General features: G+C 42.7%; 1 protein-coding gene and 1 non-coding gene across 3 annotated transcripts; both read right to left on the bottom strand.

Moving 5' to 3' along the window:
- Positions 1-1,303: 1,303 nt before the first annotated feature.
- Positions 1,304-22,865, bottom strand: baz1a (bromodomain adjacent to zinc finger domain, 1A). Of its 2 annotated transcripts, none has more exons than XM_088354338.1 (29): positions 22,679-22,865; positions 22,327-22,453; positions 17,934-18,212; positions 17,568-17,723; positions 15,606-15,707; positions 15,444-15,531; positions 15,249-15,365; positions 13,167-13,367; positions 12,959-13,054; positions 12,749-12,887; positions 12,528-12,659; positions 11,335-11,655; positions 11,075-11,240; positions 10,888-11,003; positions 10,163-10,260; positions 9,748-9,986; positions 8,806-9,026; positions 8,552-8,682; positions 8,363-8,478; positions 8,186-8,283; positions 7,873-7,941; positions 7,524-7,606; positions 7,272-7,436; positions 7,008-7,201; positions 5,723-5,815; positions 4,849-4,961; positions 3,154-3,359; positions 2,984-3,071; positions 1,304-2,045 (listed from the first exon to the last, which is right to left on the bottom strand). In XM_088354338.1, the coding sequence occupies exons 2-29, from the start codon at positions 22,437-22,439 to the stop codon at positions 1,870-1,872; spliced, it is 4,116 nt and encodes a 1,371-aa protein (XP_088210464.1). In that variant the 5' UTR covers positions 22,440-22,453; positions 22,679-22,865; the 3' UTR covers positions 1,304-1,869. The 2 variants fall into 2 exon arrangements, with proteins under 2 accessions (XP_088210464.1, XP_088210465.1); XM_088354339.1 differs by having other exon boundaries at positions 3,154-3,344.
- Positions 6,057-6,238, bottom strand: LOC148352119 (U2 spliceosomal RNA). Its single transcript, XR_015852970.1, has one exon. It is a non-coding gene; the product is annotated as a U2 spliceosomal RNA (small nuclear RNA).
- Positions 22,866-23,685: the final 820 nt, after the last annotated feature.

Genomic DNA, 23,685 nt, shown 5'->3' with positions numbered 1-23,685 from the left:
GTTCTCAACTGGTCTGACTTCAGAATCCACTATCCTACCCGAATTACAAGCCACAACCCGAACCAAGAAGCAAATTCCACTCTCAAATGTATTGAATGAAAATATTTAGTTAGAACCTGCAAAAGTAGACTATATCATGGTACACAGATCCCTTAATGCCTCAATGAGTGATATTTGACAGGTGTGTTGGCAACAGGATGCCAAAAGAACATGGCGCTGATCTAAGAAGGCATTCTACATTGAAAAAGAAATACTCAATGATTCTTTAAAAAAATAACATTGGTATGATAGTTAATGTATTAATGCCTAGTATTTAAAATCAAGTTCTGCCTTTTTTTTCCCGCCTGATGTTTTTTGAACTACGATGAGGCCCTAAAAATTACACACTGTCTCTTTAACCACCTGGGTGGTTGGGGCACCAATTCCTGTTGTGTGTCTAGGGTAAATACAGCCTGGCAGTGCCCATCCCTCTTCGGGGCCAACAGTACAGTACTCGTTTCCATGGTTACCAGTAGCAGAAGTAGCCTCCTGATCTGACTCAGATACAGCACCTTCATGATAACGTCACCATTTAAAGTATCAGTTTAATCTTCAGAGATGAGCTGGACCTTGTAGCACCCTTTGCCTCCTGGTACACATGTGGTTGGTTAGATCCCTTAATCACTAGGGTCGTAAGTGTGTCTTGGGCAAGTGCAGCCTGGTGGTGCCCATCCCTCACCAATATATGTTTCCACCAAGTCTTGAACAAGGGACCTTTCCAATGCTAGAGGAATGAGCTAATCACTGCACTACAGAAACACTCCTATATATCTACCTTGGAAAAAAGAAAGAAAGAAAAAAAGGGAAAAAAATTAGCAAAAAACACACACATTTTTGGACCGTGGCCAACCAGGCCTCTGAGAAGTTGCCTGCCCAGCCATAAAGTTGCCTTCCCCATTTTTCAGAACTTCAAACACAATAAGACGACTCATCGCAAAAAAAACCATTGTTGCAACGTATTAGCGTCATCAAATTTGTCAGCTTCTTTTGAATATTTCTTCTGGGGCTGAGGTTTTGGCTTGATTCCAAAGCACTTCTCCATTTTTCTTGTGTTCTCTGTGCATCTAATTTGGAAAATGATATGCAAATTCACCTCATGCGCCCGACGTAAAAGATGGACGCCCTGGGCGTCCGGGCAGGCATTATTTCAGACACTGCTATTACTTAAACTGACTCCTGGTCCCCTTTTAACGCAACATTTCAATTTCTATGTGATTTAAAAGAGGATATTTCCTACATGTAGGAGAGATTGAATGACTAGAACTTTCGTTTCATAAAAAGGTTTTATTTTCACAAATGTTGGTGCCGGCAGGCCGTTTGTCAGTCATAAATAAATAACAAAGGAGGGCAAACATTAACATTGACCTGAACCCCGACAAACCACTTGAACCAATCTACAAAGAAAAGAGGAAACTGATGAAACATCTATGCTAGGCAATAGAACAAAAATCAAGTTTCGAACATGGTAAATAGTAATGGGTTTAGGGTCACGGAGACAAAAAAAACAAACATTTATTCACATGTGAGAACTACACACGTGATTGACGGCCTGTGACGTTTGTGGCAAAGAAAAGGAATTGGAATTTAATTTGGTAGCCAGTAAAAAGATCACTTAATCGTTGTCCCTGAGAAAGGAAATATTTGAGTGATATCAGTGCAAAACAATTCTGAAGCGGAGCACCACAGGAAGTCGACGCCCTGAACATCAACAGGTCGTTCAGTAGTCACAAGACGAAAATTATTCTATATTTGGTTTCACTTCCGTCCATTTCTGGTCCCTTAAAATATATTCATGAAGTCACCTTTAAATAAGATTTTTTTTTTCCTGGCTCAGTGGCGCGCTCTCTTGGTGGGTGGGGCTTCAGCCTGCTGCGTCAGTCCCAACTTGCTGAGCTGGGCGTGGAAGAACTGCTGCAGGCGCACTCCGGCCTTGGCCTCGTTGGTGTTGCGAGCGTTATATTGCAGGCAGTTGGAGAACATCAACTCAACGTCTGAGATGAAATCACCTGCACGTGACGCGAAAAACAAAATCGATAATTGAGACAGTGACTACATCTTCAGGCAGGCAACAGTCCCGTTGGGAATGAAATATTGGATTTTGGAGCAAACCTAGAGACAGATAAATAACCCTGCATACATGTCCTATTCTGTCAACAAAAAGGGAGCGAGAGCGACGTCATTACCTTGTGACACAAAATAAAGGACAATTTCATTCATGCTTGTCTCTCGTGAGATGCAGTTTGTGTTGAATGGCAATTGTTAGTCAGTTGGCCTTTCGGAAAGAAATCAGATACACTGGCTGGAGATAAAAGAAGGCTTCAGTGACTCAGCTAAAGTGATTTAGAAGAATATTGTATTTCTAGCTAAACGATGCCAGAGCCCATGAAGGATAGTCTCCCAGGAAATGACACACGCCAGTTTAAAGTTTCTCTCAAATTATATCATAATATTAGCCCCTTTTTGTGGGCCGTCCCCTAAACGAAGCAAGCTGTCTGTTTCAGGTTTTAAGGAACCGTTCCTTTTAAGTCAGTCAATGGGGGTGCTAAGATTCTGATAGCTGATAGGGATCAGACCTCCCCCCCTTAAAGTTAAAAATCCGACAAGCTATGTCACTTGTTTTCGCTTGAAACTTTCTATTTACAACTAAAGCCGTCATAAATTTGTAATAAATATAGATGTATATCACTGACATCCACTCTATAACCTGTGGCATTTTCGCCGGGGGCAGAACATAAAACGGAAATATCCCAGAAAAATCCACCAATAAACAGGAGGCTTTTTTGGCCAGTATGCCCAATTTTGAGTGTCTTATTTGTCTTTCTACAATAGGTCCAAAGTGCTTTGGGGCTTAAAAAATCCTGCATAAGAGACACTGCGTCTAAATTGTTCAGCAAAATGGATTTTTTTCAGGTCATGGCAAAAGGTAGCATTAAAAGACACGCACCTGTGTTATGGTACTGAAAGTTGTTGACTTTTTCTCTGATGGTGCTGAGGGCGATGGGCTTGCTAATGATGTCATAGTAGTCAGGAACCTTTGGAGCAGAGCGATACATGAACTAAGCGCGATGACCTTAAGGAGCCCGACGGGCATGCAAGCTCGGAAAACGGTCTGACCTGGGTGCGCGTCACCAGCTTCATGAAAGGCCAGCTGTCATCGTGGCGGACGAGCTCCACGATGAGGGCCTCGCATGCTGAGAGTTCGTGGACACCTTGGTTCCTCCCCGATGAGCGGCGGCTCCCTGAAGACGAGGAAGTCGGAGATGGGAGAACCAACTTTTGAGTTCCGGAAGTCGAAGGAGCTGGATCTGCGAGGGAAGGAGCTACGTCAAAAATATTGATGAGCGTAAAGGACACAACCTGAATTATATGTGCTGTACTGACACTGCCCGACTTACGAACGAGATGGGTTCCGGACGATCGTTTGTAAGTTGAATTTGTTTGTAAGTTGCTTCATCGCCATATTTTGTATGTTTAAGGCTTGTATAAGTAACCTGTATCGTTTTGTACTCAAGAATAAACATTTCATAAAATAATATGCTCTATAAAGATAGAGTTGCTTCGAAAACTCCTCCGTGGTAAAAAGTGGTCAAAAAAAAGCGTTGCAACCATTTTCTCAACCGCATCAAGCTTTCTTATTCCACTTTCGTTTCAAAAGAAACGGCTCGCCTCTTCTTTACACTTTACACCACAGGTGTCAATCAGGCGGCCCGCGGGCCAAATCGGGCCCGCTAAGGGATTGAATCCGGCCCGCAAGACAACACTCAGAGAACCGCAAGAGAAAAACAAGCTGCAGGTTGGTTGAAATATGTCAACTTGATGTTGCAAAAAGCCAGGTGCCTCGATCAAAGACACTGTACTTGTATTTATTTCTCTCTCTCTCTCTCTCTTTCTTTTCCACCCCTTTCTCCCATTCTGTCACTGTCTCTTTCACTCTCTGCGTCTCTCTTTTTCTCTTCCTTTGTTGCTCTTTGTCTCTTTCTCTCTCTGACTTTTTAACATCTCTTTTCTCTCTTCCTAAGCTTCGTGCTTTCTTTTCTCTCCTTCTGTCTTTCCATTTCTCTTTGGATTTCTTTCTTCCTCTCCCTTTCTTTCCCTCTCTTTCACGACTTCTTTTTATCTCTTTTGTTTCTCATGCTCTCTCTCATTCTCCCTTTCTCTCTTTATCCCACCCTCTCTCCTTTTCCCTCCCTCTTTCTCTTATTTCTTTATCTCTCTTTTTCTTTCTCTTTAATCTACAAGTCCGGCCCCCGACAGAATGTTTGTTCTATCGTGTGGCCCCGAGTTAAAATGAGTTTGACACCCCTGCTTTACACCAATAATATTGAATGGATGCACGAGATATGAAACAATAAAAAGTTCTTAGCGCGCTGGAGATACAGTTTAGTAAGTTTCCACACGAACTGGGAAAAGGAAGCCGGAATTCTTCAGGGTGGATACTGGGTGAGCTCTCACAGCGCCACATGCTGGTAGTGGCAAAAAGAAGCACTACAGTAATGTCCTGTACTCGGCAAAAGGTGCACACAATACATGATCTAACTTACAGTAATGTCTGGATATTTTTCGACGTCCAGGAAAAAATGTATGTACCGTTTAAAGTCGAATGGTCATTAGTAGGGGAGCGTCTGTGTTTTACGGATTATAAATCGCTCCAGCCCAAAAAATGCATAGCAAATAAGGAAAAAAACATAAGTCGCAGCGGAGTATAAGTCGCACCCCCGGCCAAAATACGAAAATAACTTAATAGTCCAAAAAATACAGTAAATAGATCTTTTTTTAAATCACTTTATAGAAGCCAAATTTATTTCTCACCTTTGGCAGGGGGAGTCCTGCGACCAGCCGACTTTGCAGCGGCGGCAGCGTTCTTTTTGCCCGTCCGGGGTGAAGCCTTGCTGCCGAATGCTGTGGTCTTCTTGCCTGATGATCTGTGAGATAACTTGCATTACAAAACAAAAAATACAGAAGACACCCGGGATACGACAACCCCAATTTTTCACTTTATAGTGTGGAATAAGATGTTTTTCAGCCCCTTGTTAGGAGTTTTCCCCACCACACAACATAGGAAAACAAATATTTCGCAGTCTGTCATATGAAGTGCTGCTCTGCTCTTGGTTTGCCTCACGGCATCAAGAAGATGCCAATACGTTAATGGTTGGACTCCCTTCCAAAATTCCTTTTTGTTTCTACATTCAGTCCCCAATCTCGTATGCTATGTAAAGATTCTGCGATACAAGAATGTATTTATACACGATGGGTCCAAAGACTTGCAGTGATGCTAAAGAAGAAGCAAAAACATGATAACCCTGGGAACAAAAATTGCATTCATCAAGAAATACGGAAAAAGGCACATGAATTGCTACCCCGTTACGTTGCATAAGCGTAACCAATTGACGATCTCTCTATTAAAAAAACTAAAGAGGCATTTAAAGCAAGGTAATCTTCGAATGGCATGACAATCCTCGCAAGTAATAATACGTCTTTAATCCGTTGTTGTCGTCAATTTTGTTATGTTTTGTCTGTATAACTGGGGTTTGAAGCCACTTATCTAACATAGCTTTCAATCCCCCACCATGCAGCAATTACACTTTACAATTTCCACCTCAGAATGGATAAATATAGTATTGAGGGTCTACTGTACAACCAGAAACACAGTTTCCACTTAGGCCTGCTAATGAACAACACTTACTTGGAGGTACTTTTCCCATTTGATGTCGCCGGGCTTTTGGATGTGGCTTGGTTTTTCTTGCCTTTGGAGGGAGCGGTCCGACTCTTCTTTGTACTGGTGAGTAAAAATGAGCAGTTCTCATTAGCAACTAAAAGGACTCTACGATTACCTTTAATACATTTTTTAACGGCAATTTCGGAGGGGAGGATTTTGTAAGGTTTATTGTTCTATAATCTTTATCAATTATCCATTATCAGTCAAATCATAATACGCCACAAAGCCTAGGGGCCGAGACACTTGCTCTCAGCCAAGAGGCCGAGTCAAGGTCCTAGCCACAGAGCCATGCAGCGATCAGTGCGAATGCACCGTTCCCGGAGGTACTGCAATACCGGGCCGATGCGTGGAGTGGACAGAGCAAGCTCTAACTCCATCTCCCGATTGCAAAAATCATACTTACAGTAGCTGTTAAAATAAGCATTGCTGTATTATGTTATATAGCCGACACATCTAAGTGTCCCGGCTCCGCCGAGATGTGACTTATAGCGATGTTCTTTAGGTGAAAGGACCGTAAATAGTTTGAAATCATAGCATTAAAATTGTAGACATGGATGATGTTGTAATTATTACATCATCATCCATGTCAACAATGGTGAATTAACATGAATGACATTAGCATTAGTTCTGATCCAAGTTTTAAAGCAGTCTTATTGTCCCGTTTCTCAACCCTTTGTTTTTAGGGGCAAAATTCTTACCTTTGTTTGTTAGTCTGTCATTGCATGACACAATTTGATCAAATAAAAAAAGATACCAACGATATTTTTACATCAATCGAGTACAAATTGAAAAAAAAAAATGGTCGGCACGGCGGTGGGGTGGTTAGCGCATCAGCAGCACAGTTTTGAAGTCATGGAATCAAATTCAACTACCAGATTTTGCATGTTCTCCCCGTGCTTACATGTTTTTACTCCGGGCACTCCGGTTTCTTCCCACATTCAAAGAACATGCATGTCAGGTTAATTGACCAGTACAAATTGTTCCTAGGTGTGAATGTGAGAGTTAGTTGTCTGTCCCTGCGACTGTCTGGCAACCGGTCAAAGGGTGTCCCCTGCCTGAAGATAGCTAGGACGGGCTCCAGCACCCCAGGGACCCTTCTGAGAATAAGCGGTGCAGATAATGGATCGGATGGATAAAAAAAATGGGATTAAATAGTTTCCTAAAGGATTTTATACCTGAATTGAGAAAGTAGCAACAAACAAAGGTAAAAGGGAGCTAGGACTGACTGCAATGTTTTTGTGAGATGACCCACCTCACAACAATCTCTTCTTCAGCCTCCTCCTCTTCCTCTTCTTCCTCCTCAACCTCATCTGACTCCTCCTCTGAGTCTTTGTCCTCTTCCTCATTTTCCTCTTCATCCAGTGAAGAATGCTGATGAGAAGGAAGGCGAGTGGTTTTCTTTTTAGGCCGGCAGTCGGGACAAAACCATTCACCCTCCGGAACACTCTGTAGAGGAAGAAGTTTTTGGAATGTGGCCTGCACACCCACACAACTTATCCAGTGGGCTGCTCCAAACCTTGAGGCGGGGCCTTATACAGTGCGTGTGGTGACCGCGCTCGCATCCGTCACACAGCACCATGTTTTCGGCGTCGCCTTTGCGACGGCACACCCGGCAGCGGGCATTCAGGACCGAGCGAGACCACACCACGCTTCTCTCCAGGATGGCTAAGTGAATAAACACCTAAACATAGAAACACGTTTTGAATTCAAATTGGCAATTTAAAAAAAAGTAATAACAGCCAAGCAAAGGGAATGTGTGAATCATCACCTGAGACAAACTGGAAGACGACAGTAAGGATTCTCTCCAGCGCTCCAACACAGACTTAACCGTATGACTACTGTCACGACCATCTGAGGAAACAAAGTACAATAAGAAAACAAAACAAAAAATTTGAAAAGATGAAGCAAAACCCATAAGAAAAACGTTAAAGGTTAGCAAAAACCAAACCGTGAAAGGAAGCAAGACAAGAGAAAAGAAACACGGCAAAAAACAAGAAGGAAAAAGTGCACAGTAAAAAGTGAACGTATTATCAAAAAGGTGAAAAGAATGAATATAGTAAAATAAGAAAAGGATCCAAGCATCAGACAAAATTCAGCAATTAACCCTTCAAACATACCGTCGCTGGACTGGTCTTCATCCTTCTTCTTGCCCTTTTTGGACTTATCTTTCTTGGACTCATCCTCACCTGTAGATATATTTGCTTCATGTTATCGTTGCACATTGGCCTCCGTGATTGGTGCAAAATTAGAAGTTTATATAACAATAAAAACATCGCCAGATCAACAGCCTGGAATCACATACATTTCTCCAGACTAAAAGGTTATGAAATATTTTCTTTCTGTATCCTTGAAATTACCCTAAATTAAAATCGGCATTGGCAAGTAAAGAAAACCGAAAGGCCCTGCGACAAGAGCTTATGTTAGACCTACCTAGTGGCGCTTTGAGGAATCGTCTCTCGATGCCGTGCTCGATATGGCACAATGCCTGTGCTAGACTTCTTACAGCCATCTTCCTATTTGCTGCGAGCCTACCCAAATTAAAAAAAAAATGTTTACAAACACTGATCTTTGTATTTGTCTATAGATATGTCTTCTATGCTTTCATACCGATCTCCAGTATCTTCTTGAACGCCTTCCACCTCCATTTCTTCGCTTCCATCAGGACACAGCAGCTCATACTTTGCCCCCTCCAAAGCTGAACGCCATTTCTGTCTGTCCATTGACTGGGAAAGATTCAAACCAGTGGCAGGTTTGAGAAACCAGAGCATGATATGAAATTTCAGCTGAAGCTGTTACCTTAAGCGTTCCTAGAGTCCCTTGATGAATGCGGTCCTCGATGTCAAGTAGCATGTCTCTCAGTCTGCCTTCCATGAGAACTTCGGCTGCTGCGGTACATTCTGGGACGGATCGGGATGACTCAGGGTCATCTACACAGAGAAAAAAAAGTTTGATGGTCGTACAATATCATACAATTAGGCAAAATGTCTTCTCAATGGGAGTTTTTTCAATCCCAAAATCAAGAGATTTGATTTTTAAACAAGTGCAAGTACCTGTGCAAGTGTATGTGCTACGCTGGCAGTCCTGCAGCACCTCCTGGAGACGCTCACGGTCCTGCAGAAGTGCCTCCTTCAGGCTGCTCTCACGATGGCCTCTTTGGTTCAACGCGTCTATCAGCTGGTCCAGCTCCTCCACTGAGCTGTAGAAGAACCACTGGTTCGGGCGGTTGAGTGGCGTGCTGGAGCAGTGAGGGGGGGCAGGGCTTGATCCCACACTGCAATGACGACAAACGAGAGTTGGATCATTTACATTTATGAATAATAAGCCGATTTCCAAAATAAGTATTGATCATGCATTTGGACACTGTGTCAATGGTTTCTCATGCAAGTTAGAAATCAAATTTCCTGGAAAATCACAATGAACCATGACTACAGAGCTAATTTCAAAACTGATCTGCGGGCTACTCAGGTATTCTTGCCTCCAGGCATCATGTTGGGGACCCCTGCTCTTTATAAAACCATAATCTTTATTTCACATATAAAATATGATTTGACAATTAGATTCAGCCGCATTCCAGTATGCGAAAATTTAGTATTATACATTTAGATTTAATCTAAAAAACGGATTTGCAACTCGGGCGGCACGGTGGGGCAATGCTAAGTGCGTGTGCGGCACAGTTCTGAAGGCATGAGATCGAACCTCCTGTGTGGAACTTTGCATGTTCTCCCCGTGCTTGCGTGGGTTTCCTCCAGGCACTCTGGTTTCCTCCCACATTCCAAAAACATGCATGTTAGGTTAATTGGCCAATCCAAATTGTCCCTAGGTGTGAATGAGCGAGTGAGTTGTCTGTCCCTGTGTGCCCTGCGATTGGCTGGCAACCAGTTCAGGGTGTCCCCTGCCCACTGCCCGAAGATAGCTGGGATGGGCTCCAGCACTCCCGCGACCCGACTGAGGATAAGCAGTGCAGATAATGGATGGATGGATTTGCAACTCACCTTCCCTTGGCAGGCTCCTCCTGGATACTATCGCTGTCTTCCATTTCGGCAGTTGCATCCTGATCGGTTTTAGGGTGAGGCTGCAGCATGTCCTCCGTCAGGCCGAAGCTGTCCTCCTCTACAAAGAGCGCCGATGCAGAAGGGAGGAGCCAGTATCGACGATAGAGTCGGTCCCGGCCGAGTGGTTGCAGGCTGGTGCATGCTGCAGCCTTCTGGATGCGCTCTTGCAGCTCACGTACCTGATCAAAGGTGGCCGAGACGTATGTCAATGCTGCTAGAAATGATCAAGTAAAACCTAATTTGACTGACAAATATTTGATATTTTATCTTTGCAACAGTCCAAATCAGAAGTACATTTTGGACATGATACCCAGGTAAGGACCACAAGAAAATCTGGCATTCGAAGGAAGCTCACCTTCTCCTGTTCTACCTCCAGTTCTTCAGCTGTCAGGCTGGTAACTGGGCCTGTCTGTGCTTTAGAGTCCGAGGTCGAGGGGTATTCTTTGACTTCGGCTGAAGACAGAACAAGCTATAAGTGAGGTCATCATCATTTAACATCCCTTGGCATCAACAATTTTGGAAAAAAGGGTTTTTAGGCTGTGAAAAGCGTGATCATCTGTGCAAAATTAATATAAATATTGAGACTTTTCTGATACCTTTAAAGGTCCCCTTGGAAACACAATAAAACCCTCATCATCTAAGTTACAGCACGTTCCAGATAAGACAAAATGCTATCATGCTAAAGTGTACCTATCCCTGTTGACAGCAATGAAATTATAAAAATGAATTAAGAGCTGTTGGTTTCTGTCGAGGCATAAAAAACAGGATTTAAAATAATTTACTGTCAAAAACCATCAGCAAAAACAGGCTTATAATGAGATACTTCCTATTTCTACTCCCTCAAATTTAGAAAATATCAAGCAAATTTTGCATCATGTTGTCATTGATAGTAGAATTGCACACAAGGAATTGGAATGGGAAACTGTTGAAATGTACTCCCGCAAAAATATTACATTAAGCCATTCTATAAATTTTAGAAAAATAGGGAAATTCTAACGCTGGAATATTGTTGTCCCCAAAGAAAGATGTAGGAGGTTAAAACTAAAAAAAATATTTCAATGTTGTATAGTGCACCCCAACCTTTTGTTAACTTCAAATTTGATGACGCATTCATCTCATTGTCCTTCAACTCCTGTTCTTTCATCTTAAGGCGTTGTTCTTGCTCACGCAGACGTTCTTCTTTGCGAAGGCGAACCCTGGAGGAGGCAACGTCCGCTAGTTACTTTGGTTCCGGTTAGCCTGGCGCCCAGCAAACAAATGAGAATACCTGTGCGCCGCTTCCTCTCGCTCCCTGCGGTGCTGCTCAGCCCGGACTTCCCTCAGTTCTTGCCTTGCAGCGCGTTGCTCCTCCACAGAGTCTTCGATTAGATCTCTGCTCGACCCCAATGTCAGCAGCTTACCGGTTAATGTCTGGAGGATGCTTAACTTCTCGCCTACATAAAAACATAACAGTCAGTTTGATAAATCGGGAATCTCGCTGCCTATCAGCAGTTTGGACTTTAAAAAAATGTGACGTGACCGGCCTACCTGGCGTCAGGTCATAAACAGCTGTGCACATCATTTTCCTCAACAGCGCTGGCTGAGCCAAGCAGAGCTCCTGGCATGGGTCGTCTGTGGACGTGAATCCACCCAGCCTTTGGTAGCGGAACTTGGGATTCCCAGTGTTACAATCTGCCCCCGAGGCCAGGATGTACAGACGCAGGATTTCGGACAACGTGCAGCTGTCCAAGTCAACTTCCTGGAGACTACAGCCCAGATGGAGCTGAGACCAGGCTGCGGCTGATGACAGGGCGGCGCTCTGGGCCGCCTGGGACGACTCGGGAGAGTCTTCCGGAATTTCCGACGACTCTGGCAATGCATGCACAGAAAATTGTCTGATTTTAGAAAGATGAAGTGTATGGTGATAAAAAAAATGCAACGATTTTAAGCCAGACAATTTGACCCCCGGGATACGACGTGATTCGGTTCTGAGTTGGGGATCGCAAAGTGACGTTGCTGTATAGCAAGGAACATAGATCTATAATGATTAGCTCCAAAGCCCTGGTAAGGTAGAAAAAACATTAAAATGACAAAATATGACTTGACCTGACTTGACAAAATAGTATATAATATATTTGATTGACCTTTGGTGTAACGTGACTTTAACTGGTTAAGTAGCGGGCGGATGCAGAGGAAGGAGACTACCATGAAAAACTTACACTTGAAAAGATATCATGCCCCTATAAGATTTTCTTGCTTTAATAACTTCTTACTCTTAATAAAAGTGCAGATTTGTTACAGCCATGCAACTTGCAAGGATAACATTGGGTGTGCCTTCATATTTTTTTAATCGCAAACTTCGTTTTCATGGTTGTTAAGTTTTTGTTGGTCCCTTTAGCGTCACTACAAGCCTTGGGACCTGTAGCAAATAAATACAGTAAAAAGATACATTGTTGTTGGTCCGCAAAGTCTTTACAAAGTACACAAGATTCTAAACTGAATGAACAGAAAGACATTGTGAGACGCACTTCAGCAAATAGCATATGGGTATTTTCATGATGCCGTGGCGCAAACTGAGAGCAGACCAGCGTTTTATATGCCGTCGGCCAATAGCAGGCAGGCATCTTAGAGATCTGATTTGTACCGCAGTGTTTTATTTGCTCACAGTTATCACACCATCAGCAGCTCATATGAGATAGACTTGGCTCAATAAAGTGGTCCAAATATCTTGCGTGTCTCACCTTCCTGCGCATCAGTAGCTGCCTCTTCTCGCTCCTCTTCAAGGGCCTGAAAGATGGCAGTGATGAAGAAGAAGAGCATTTCACACAGTGGTCCATCTGGATCAGAACCAACAAGGGCCTCCTCCAGAACCTCTTCAAAAAGAACCGAAGAGAGCAAGCAATCACTTGGGGGTTATTTTTAAATGCATCGGAGCAAACACTTGAGAGGTCATGTTATTTACCGAGAGAGACTCCTTCTGGAAATTCGTCTTTGAGTCCAAAATCCTCACCAAAAGCCCGGAGAAACTCCAAGACCATTACGGCTTCTCCAAAAAGCTCTGATGGCAAACGAGTCCTTACAGGGGTGGGAGTGGGCAGATCCTGGGAAGGGGAAAACCAGAAGTTGAAAAATTGAGGACCAAGCAACAAACCCCTCTAATGCCTTCACTGACCTTCAGGTCTTCACACTCCATGTCCTCTCTTGGTTTGTTCCACAGTTTTAGCCTCTCTGCATATTTCTTCTTTTCCTCTTTTAGCTTTTCCCGCTCCTGCAACATTTGAAGACACATTTTTTTACTACGAAACATCTCTTACATCCAATGTAGTTTTTGAAGACAACACATTTCCCAACGTATCCATGGGAGTTTCCAGAAGACTAACCAGATCCTTCTCCTGCTTCTTTCGCTCCTTCTCCTCCCTCCTTTTCTGTTTCTCCTCTTCAAAGCGTTGCCTTTGGTCTTCCTTCACCCTGGCGTCCTGAGCCTCGTCTTTGTCCATCTTCTGTCTCATTTTGGCCATTTCTTCTTTCTGTTGCAGCAGTTTCAGATTCTCCTCTGCCGCCTTCAGCAGCCACGCGTTCGTCTATTGTTCCGTAATCAAGTAAAAACATTTACAAGACTGTTGTAAATTAAGAGTGAAAGAAAGGATCCCAGAGTCTTTAGATTTATTATCACTGCATGTGTTGATGCTAAATTTAGATGTTCTTGTAAAACCCATTACACACTAATATAAGTGAAAAAGTGACCAATGAACAGTAGACCCCCGGGATACGGCGTCTCCGTCAACTTTCTCACTTTACAATGTTGAATAAGGTGGGGTTTTGTTGCCCCATCTTCTACGGCATTTTTCCCACTGTTAACAGTGTCTAAAACTCATGACAAAAAGTTACCGGACAGCAGGGCAGACAACTCTGAGAAGTTGCCTGCCCAGCCATAAAGTTGCCAGCCCCATTTTTCACAACTTGAAACACAAAAAGACGAATAATCGCAAAAAAAAACAAAAAACTATTGTTGCATGGTATTAAGGATTGATAATCAGAATATATAACAGAACAACACTTTAAAATTAAATTTATTATAAATCCACTTATCAAATCCATTGGATGTATATGACATCGCTGTTTTCCATCTGCCATCAGTATGTACCTGTATTTACTCATCTTAATTCATGCAATGTTTGCTTTGTGTCGTCTGCTACAAGCCACGTGAACTCCTCTCTACAAGATGCTTTTAATGTACGTTTACGTTTTGTAGCGTCATACATTTTGTTAGCTTCTTTTGAATCTTTCTTCTGGGGCTGAGGTTTTGTTCTCTGTGCGTCTACTTTGGAAAATGATATGAAAAGGTGCGACCTCATAAAGCCCGGGAAAGTCCGGAAGCACGAAGTTATTCGATGCAGGCTTCTGATTGCCTGCCGAGTATGCAAATTGCCAAACTCACCGAAATTCCCAAATCGAACGAAGATTTCGAAATCGCAATAAAGCAAATGTTTGATTTGAAACAAAACAAACAAATAAAATCTTTTTTTTTTCCCTTGAAAAAGTTTTCGGGCAACCGGGCGGAGACGTTTTGTAAGTCGTACGCCCGACGTAAAAGATGCAAGCCCTGGGCGTCTGGGGAGACGTTGGTTCAGACACTGCTATTAATAACACACCAATTATTTCTCAGGCAACTCATACAATTTAAATTTTGCGGTGTTCGTGTGTACTCGTTACGTCTCTAAGATGCCTGTCTGCTATTGGTCGATTTCATATAAAACACTTGTAGACCAGCTACTAGTTTGCATCATAACATCATAAAAATGCACATACTGAACCAACTTTGACAATGTCCTGTTATCTATTCATTCAGTTCAGAATCTCATTTGCTTGCTTTGCAAGCCGGCGATACAATATAGTTATTTTTCGTCGCTGTATTTATTTGCCCTCATTCAGTTCCGAGGTTTGGAGTAATGCTAAAGGGAGAAGCGAAAACCTGATGATCATGGAAATGATGCTTGCGATTATCAAGAAATACGAAGAAAGAACACAAATTTCTACCAGTGCTGAGTTGCATGGCCACAAGATATTAATGAAACTAAGGTTGGCAGTTAAGGTAAGTCTTCTATAGCCATGAGAATCCTTGCAAGCGGAAGTTTTGAAATCAGTTAAATTTTTAATATGCGATCCAGCATCCATCCGCTTCTCCAAGAGCTATGGTCAGGACACACCAAATATAAATAAAATATATTTTTTTTTTATTTTATCATATGCTCGTATATTACACATAAGTAGTTCTAACTGTGTACTATATTGCTATTTTTTTTGCTTTTATTTGGTGTACTGAGGGTTCTTAGCTAATTACCCTATGTATCTATCCCCTGCTATAGTACATACATTTTGCGATTAGGCCTCAAAATGGATAAATGCCGTATTTCGGATGTTTTCTGTAATTGCTTCTAGAATCCGGGCCAACTTTCAATAACCTGCGCAGGTGAGCTTGAACCCTCGAGCTTGACACTGCAAGGGAATTGGGGCGGTTCATCTGGGAAAAACTGAGAGAAGTTCTGCTCAGCTAGCTGATACTTCACCACGCTGGACGCCTGCCATGTGCAGAGGAACACGCATAAGATGGACTGAAGTGTTACGGGTAACGGCTCGAGAATACGTAAAATCTTAACCTTGAGTCGAATGATCCCCTTGATGGGCTCGCAATGCTGCTTGAGCAGTAACTTCAGCTTCTCGCGAGACATCGAGTTCTTCCTGCGGCTGAAGAAGAAATATGCTTCGTCAAATCCACATCCGCTCCAAAGGATTTTCCCAAACATGGAGGTGCTTCTGACCTGATCTGAGAGGCTCGGACAGTAAATGGCTCACTGTGCTCCTCCGTCATTATTCTAACCTCGTACCTGAAGACTGATGGACTCAGAGGCTTTTTCCGATTTCTGTTTTGACACACACACACACACACACATCAATTATCATGCGACAGTGATGTCAAACCTTAACACCTGGTAAACATTTTAGTTTTAAAATTCTGAGAATAAAATACAGTAGAAACCGTGTATGACGTCCCTGCTCAAAACTATATCACTGTACAGTGTGGAATAAACAGTTTTTTGGCTCGCCTGTCAAAATTCTAACTTTTGAGTGTTAGTGCAGATGACAAGTTTCATCTCTAAGATGCCTGTATTCAATTGCTCATTGTCATAAAATGCTGGTAGGCTGTTGGTTTGTGTCACGGCATAACTACCTCCCACAATGCATTTCCCGGTTTTCATTCAGTTTAGAATCTGGTCACTTCATAAAAACTTAAGGAGTTGGTAATAAAATACTTTTTGTACTTTATTGTCTATGGTTTTCAAGTCTTGTAGTGATGCTAAAAAGAGAAGCCAAAACATGATAATTATTGAAAAGAAGCTGGCGATTATCCAGAAGCATGAAGAGACTACCCACATAAAGATCCATCCATCCATTATCTTCCGCTTATCCGGGGTCGGGTCGCGGGGGCTGCAGCCTTAAAAGGGAAGCCCAGACGTCCCTATCCCCAGCCGCCTCCTCCAGCACATGCGACGGGATCCCGAGGCGTTCCCAAGCCAGCCGAGAGACACAGTCTCTCCAGCGTGTCCTGGGTCGCCCCGGGGCCTCCTGCCGGTGGGACAAGCCCGTAACACCTCCCGAGGGAGGCGTCCAGGAGGCATCCTGATCAGATGCCTGAGCCACCTCAACTGGCTCCTCTCAATGCGGAAGAGCAGTGGCTCGACACAGAGTCCGTCCTGGATGACTGAGCTTCTCACCTCATCTCTAAGGGAAAACCCAGACACCCTGAGGAGGAAACTCATTTCGGCCACTTGTATCGTGTTCTTTCGGTCATAACCCAAAGTTCATGACCATAGGTGAGGGTAGGAACGTAGATCGACCGGTATATCGAGAGCTTTGCCTTTCGGCTCAGCTCCCTTTTCACCACGACGGACCGGTACAGGGTCCGAATGACAGCAGACGCTGCACCGACCAGTCTGTTGATCTCCCGTCCCACATAAAGATGCTTGGCAGTAAGCAATTGACAGTCTGTACTGTTAAAAATGGGGAGGCACAGAAATAATCTAAGGGGATAATAATCCACAAAAATGGAAGGTTTAAAATCAGTTTCATCTTTCATCCGCCTTTGGGGCCTCTTCCTCCTTCCCTCTGCTTCCCCCCGCTACTCCACTCAACCAGCTCTTGTCACGTCACACCAAAATTACTCATTTGTACAACACGCTGTAAACCTTTTTTTTGTTAATTTAATATTTTTATCTGAGGTACTGGGGGGCAAAATTCACGAGAATAGGCTCCTGTGTTGTGATTGAAGATCTTGTAAATTTAGCTATTTTTAGTTGTGTATTTCTCAGACTCCCATGCTATGAAATTAACTTGTTTAACCCGTTTTTAGATTCCTAATATACAAGTAATCATCACACACACACACACACAGTCACGTTACAAAGATCAGTCTATTTCTATTATTTGTAATACGTTTTCAGTCTAATTTTCATTGTAATGTAATATGACACTCATGTGTGACTCAATTTCCTGCTTATGTGTGACGTCAATAAACCGCGCCTACTGACCGGATGTTGTCAGTTCGGCCTGGGCGACCAAGCAAGATGGCGGCCAGGGCGGGCTCACTACATATGCGCAGTAGTTTTCAACTAAAATAAATGTCTCGGCCTGAATATTTTTGCCAGCAATGGAGTTATATTAATCTATAGCTCCGACAGAGCTCAACATTAACTGACTTGGGATTCAAGAACTGAAATTTTAACCTGCTGGGACTCTGAAAGGCAGCGACTTCATCCTCATCTTCGTCACTGTCGCTGATGACGATAATGTTAATGTCCTTTGACTTGTGTCCCTTTGCAGACAGGGATCCGTTTTTGCTGGAATGCGGGGGGTGAACCTGAAGGATTTCGCACAATAGCCTGGACACAAAAAAAAGCATGTATGTTTTTACTAAAAAACCTGAATGCACAAAACCTTGTTCAGAATAATTGGAAGATCAGAGTTGGTTATCCTTTACTCAGGTAAGCAGTAGGCCGCTAATTGACTGTTCTGCCACTAAATGGAAACATTCCACTGTAAAATAAAGTTTTTCTCATTCTCTTTGACACACGTTGAACTGACTCTCCTACCTTGTGCCGTTGCGTTTGGTGACATCCACCGTCTCGCCAGGAAAGAAGCGTTCTTTGGCGAAGTTGTAGACATCCTCGCATAGCTCGCTAAGACGGCTGCGGCGGCCGAGCGCGGCCAGGTGAAGCAGCGGTCGCACCAATTCGGACGGAAAATTTTGAAGACTCTGTTTTGCCCGCCGCTCGCTCTCCTGCGCCTCCAGGTAAGTGAGGCCCGATCGTCCAGTCAGTGAGCAGCTCCACACCAGGCTGTTGCAAAGGATGGTCCTCTCGAAAAATTCACTGAGGGGGAGGATGACGCATTTGTAAAGCCCTTCTCGGATGATTTAAAGACAGACAGTAGTGACTACGTTTACATGCAGGCGATATTACCATTGGCAAGGGAATATTGGATTTCTGGAGTACCGTATTTTCCGCACTATAAGGCGCACCGGGTTATAGGGCGCACCCCCCAAAAAAATAGTTTTTGGTCCTATATTTTCCATACATAGGGCGCACTGGATTATAAGGCGCTACAATGGGAACGTCAACAAAACAGTCAGATAGTTCAGTCAAACTTATTACCCCCTTAACATTCCGAAAGCTTGCAAAGAAGCAAATACGTGTCGTAGACACGTGCGGATGCGGTGTCCGTACGATGTCACCAAACAAACGTTTCTTAGTTTTTTATTTTTTGCTGGCAACTGTGTGGACAGCAAAGTAAGAATTTTATTGTGCAGGGAAACGGGGTTCCTTACTGTGCATATGACAATAAACACTTTGAATTGAATTTAGTTTAAAAATAGACTCATCACAGAAACATCAAGATCGTTCTAAAACAAGATACCGGGAAAATATAAATCCGCATAGCTCACTAAAGTTCTCTTGCAGCCTACACGTTCATTAATGATACGTAACCATGGTCTTCTTACAACCGTGAGTGTAGTAAATCCAGGAGAGTAAAATATTTACAAATACAGAATAGTAAAACATGTTTTCTCTATGCCGTAGTGCAACCCAACGTGTGATTCACATTCATCTTTTTCGGGCAATCGCAGGCTTTGTTTCGCCCCTTTAGCCTATGTGAGCCTGTAAATGATAAAAAGGATCCGCCCCCTCTACCTCCGAATAACTTTAGCCAATAGTGACTGATTCAAATGATGATTGACACATTGGTTAGGAAATGAAACACCGGTATATAAATCCCAGCATACACCGCGGACGACTTCGCCTTCGGGGGAAAATCGAGTCGGCGGCTGCTTGCCTTAGTTGCAAGACTTTGCGAATTAATATTGATCCATTTATAAGGCGCACTGTATTATAAGGCGCATGGTCAGCTTTTGAAAAAAATAAAGGCTTTCAGGTGCGCCTTATAGTGCGGAAAGTACGGTAATTTAAATGAATTGATTACATGCCTGGAAACAAACGAATAACCCTGTATACAAGGCTATGTGAGTGTTCTGATTACAAGGGCGAAGCAACATCAAAACTCTAGTCGAGGTTGTTTCTGCATTTAACTTTTGACATTAAATACAATTTCATTCTTGCCTCCGACCAAATTCAACAATATACCGCGCTTATTTCCTCAAAGCTCCAAAAGTGAGCTACACTGCTGCATATTCTGTGTTTACAAACTGTGCTCCTATGTGGCAAGCCAAAAGACTCAGAGACAGTTTCTTCCCCAGAGCCGTTACCACCCTAAACAGACACCGCACAAAAAAAATGAAAAACTCTTGCAAAAACACTACCTCATATGAACGTAAAATGCTATTCATGTCTATGTTTCTTGCACATGTTGACTGCACTATGTTTACTGCTCACTTTGCACAATGTCGACCATTTTTTTGCACTATGATGACTATTTTTTGCACCAAATGCATATGTTGACTATTTTTGGCACTATAATGACTATTTTTGCACCAAATGCATAATTGCACAAACCCTTACAAAACTGTATGTAACATTCTACATGCCGACATTTCTTGTGTAAATATTGTGTAAATTATAACTATAACCTTATTCTCCTTGTTTTATAACCTTATCTTCTCTGTTCCTTTATCTTCTTGGCTTTTTTACCTCACTGTGAATGTGTGAAACTGGAGTGTCATGCCAAATTTCGTTGTCACAATATGTTAACCCATTTTGTAACAATGACAATAAAGGTATATCCTATTCTATTCTATTCTAAAAGAATCTATACACTATACATGGATGGATACAACTGTGGAATCCACTATATACGTGTGGTGTTTTCGCCATTGGGTCAGAAAATATAAATATAATGTCCCAGAGGACTACACAAGGCTTTTTTAATGAGAAAGAAGGTATTTGCGTTCATCATTGGTGTCTGAACTACAAATCCCATGTTGCTTTAGGACATCAAAACGTCCCAGATGAGGGTATCAGATTGTGGAATGCCTATGCTGTACATTCAAGAGGAATCAGAAGATAAAGACTAAATCAAACATTGCAAACAAAATACTCAAGATCAGACTAAGACCATAATCGGATTATTTGTCATGTTGACATTGAATTGCAGAATCAGAATAATGGCAATATTCAGTTTGAAAACTGATTATTACCCATATAAATTTACTCAATGATTCACGGTGATAGACTTAGCTTTGGGTTTTAGTAAGTCAAGTTAGTTGTCGGATGGGTTCTGAGTGGTTGAGCAACTTGTGTAGACTGCCGATCATGGCAGTCTGACATTTTAGTCTTATGGTTTTGACACATTGTTTTGAACGCGCACCACTATTAGTGAGATAATAGAGACCTTCTGCTTTCTGGCAAATACTACTAATCCATTATTACAAGAACTAATTCACTGAGACAGTTAATTTCACAGGGCCATCGTCACCCATATTTATTTGTTTACTCTTATGTTCTGTAAATGTTGGTGCTGTCATTGCACTGTTATTATTCTACTGAGCTTACAACTTAGGCCAGTCTACAAACACTATTTTGTAAAAATTGCAATTGGTTTGATTTTTTGAAATCCCATTTCTGGGTTCTTACACGTTTTTATGGCTAAATTCAAGCTTTTTTCAAGGACTACCTTGGTCATATCCCTCAAGAGGGGTGACCGACAGCAAGACAAACGCATACAATAACAAAGAAAATATAAAAGATAGCACAAAAAAAACCCACACACAAACATTTTTGGACCATGGCCAACCCAAATGCCCAAACACCCAAACAAGTTAGGCATCTCTGCACCTAAGTTGGTCATACTTTCGTCCCTCCAGATGAAACGGGACACAAGAAAGTGGCCATGTCACTCGGGTCAGGGTGACACAACACACTCTTTTGTTCAACAGCAGGGCCCGACAGCTTTCACTGGTTTACCCCTGCCGCATCATACAGGTGCCCTGCCCATCCCTCGGAACGCGTCCAAACATCCCACTATCCTTTTACAACACCTCGCCACTCATTCCTATCACCAACAACATTCACCAACAATCCTATCTTGTTTTCTAGCAAGCGTTTAATAAAACAGCGGCCTCCCAGCATCTCTTTTCACCTGCCCTCTTGGGCCCAACGCTAGAGAGCGATGACACTTTATAAGACAATGCCGTACAAACATAAATAAACTGCCGTTGAGGGAGGCAAGAAGAAATGCAATGGCATACCGAAGCCACAAGAAGAAGTGTCTGTGTCATATATAAGCAGACTTGTTTTGTCTTCGTTTAATGCGTGGTTCAACGAGTCACACTGCTGAGAAACATGGCAACAATTTCAAGTGTTTACATGCACTTTAGCTAAAATTTCAAAACTAGAAAACATTGAGATTCAAGCATTTTCAACCATTTCAAGCACTAGCACGAACCCTGTTATTTGTTGTAGTAAATGAATGAGTGTTTATCCATAAGTGTCACGTCTAATATCGTTATAAACACAGTCCACTGCGTTGTTATCAATGACAACAAAGACAATTCTAATTAAGAACGTTGACTTTAAGAAAGCAACTCTATTTTTTTGTTGGCAATAAAACTGGGAACATGAGCCTTTGTTGTCTCGCTCACCGTGTTGGAGGAAATAAAAGTTACAATTGAGTCACTGAAGCACTTAATTCAAGTCCGTTGGGAAGGTTAAGTCAGGAGTCTGGACTAACTTTGGCCTATTAGCAACTAGCGGCTAAAAGTAGCTAACAAGTGACAGCTATGCTAGCTCGGCTAACAATACACCTTGCCCCATTACCAACACAACTTTTAGAACAAATATAACAAATAGACTCTACACAGCATGAAATTAATTTTAGAAAACTATATCATTATGACTTAGGTTGAACTTTAACTTTTGTGGAAGTTTAGTACAAAAAACTGAGGGGTTCTAACGTGTAGTGACGTCATCACACCGGGTTCAGGTGGAGTAGTGTTGTAAACGATGGCGAACCAGTAGGCCGGGTAAAACTCACTCGTAAGTTCGGAATATCTCGTGAGTGATCCGGCAGAGGAAAACCTCTTCGTCGGGACGCAAATCGGCCGGAGGTTCCTGGCGGACGAAGACTTTTCTATGGAGAAGCGGCATCTCGAGGGGCCGCTCTGAAACAATCAAAAAAAGAAGGGAATCCATCAACAAAACCGAACTCCCGCTAATAGTCGAACCAGCACCCCCCAACTTGTGAAGATCTCTCCCGGGCCTGCGGGATCTTCTCGCCGGCTCTTTTGTTAACACACGCGACGCTGGCGGCCGCGTGGAGGCGACCCGTACACCGATCACCCCTGTTACCGCTTTAAACTTGTGTAAATCTCCAAGATCGGACTTACCTGTTTTGGTTGGGCAGAAGTTTGGTGGGGTTTCGCCTCCCGGGCGAGTGTTTTTGTTGTTTATGGCGGGCGACGCTAAGTAATCCGCGCAACCCGAAGCAAGCGACTATCCCGGGTTTAGCGGGCTCCCTGGCGGCTTGTTGACTAAGTTTTTTTTGTGTACTTCACGTATCGATACACAGCTCGGAAATATCTACGTCGTATTTGCTAGGGTGTCTTGAATGGCTGGGTAAGTGACGCCCGCGAGGCTCTTTGAATAAAAGCAAAGACCCTTTCATCAGCAGAGCTTGTCATGCTTTAGATTAAATATGTTAAACATTTTTTGAATCCTAGTACGTGGTACTGTACATGTAAATGAGAGAACCACTTGAGCTGTAATTGTGACTTAGTTACTTTTTATGTTATTGTTTTGATGTAATCTTGCCGGTTGGGTGTCACTTTTCATGCATTAAAATCCCTTCAAAATATGAAAATAAAGACCAAACGCTACAGAATTTTAAAAGAGTCACTGTTTCTGACCTCAGTCTAGTTCTCTGAACGCACCCCTAAGAGTGAATTAGGCGGAGTTGAGCTACGATTGGCTAGGACTTCTGCCATCAGCCAATGGTTGCTCGTGGAACTTTTTTCCGTTCTCTAATTGAAATTCACAATCAAATCATACGGCCAGTTGGAGAACATTACAGGGGACACTCACTACAGCGCGGTTCACTTTTCACGGTCTTGCTACTTCACTGATTTTGTTTCGTACATTGTGTTCTAACTTATCATGTGTAACCAGGGTTGGGTAGGGTTACTTTAACTTGATTACTTTCAATTACTTTTGGATTACTCCAATACCAAATATGCAAATATAAGACAAAAGAAACTAAATATGAATAAAATTACTCAATTTTGTGCAGGCTTGGAGAGTAACGGAATACATGGAACGGCAAAAATGATGTTGGCAAGCCGTTTGGATTGATTTTCATTTCGTTTGTCGCATTTTATGTTAGTTTTGCCGGAGATCA

The sequence above is a fragment of the Urocampus carinirostris genome, chromosome 15, assembly GCF_059441175.1.
Source record: "Urocampus carinirostris isolate Australia breed hairy pipefish chromosome 15, RoL_Ucar_1.0, whole genome shotgun sequence".
NCBI classification, from domain to species: domain Eukaryota; kingdom Metazoa; phylum Chordata; class Actinopteri; order Syngnathiformes; family Syngnathidae; genus Urocampus; species Urocampus carinirostris.
This window is presented reverse-complemented; position numbering and strand designations above follow the sequence as displayed.

Coding starts and splice junctions, on each gene's coding strand:
- baz1a (XM_088354338.1), bottom strand. CDS start 22,439: ATGCCGCTTCTCCATAGAAAAGTCTTCGTCCGCCAGGAACCTCCGGCC. Junction 12,660..12,748: donor TCCAGAAGGAGTCTCTCTCG/GTAAATAACATG, acceptor TTCTTTTTGAAG/AGGTTCTGGAGGAGGCCCTT. Junction 8,284..8,362: donor CAAGAAGATACTGGAGATCG/GTATGAAAGCAT, acceptor TAATTTGGGTAG/GCTCGCAGCAAATAGGAAGA.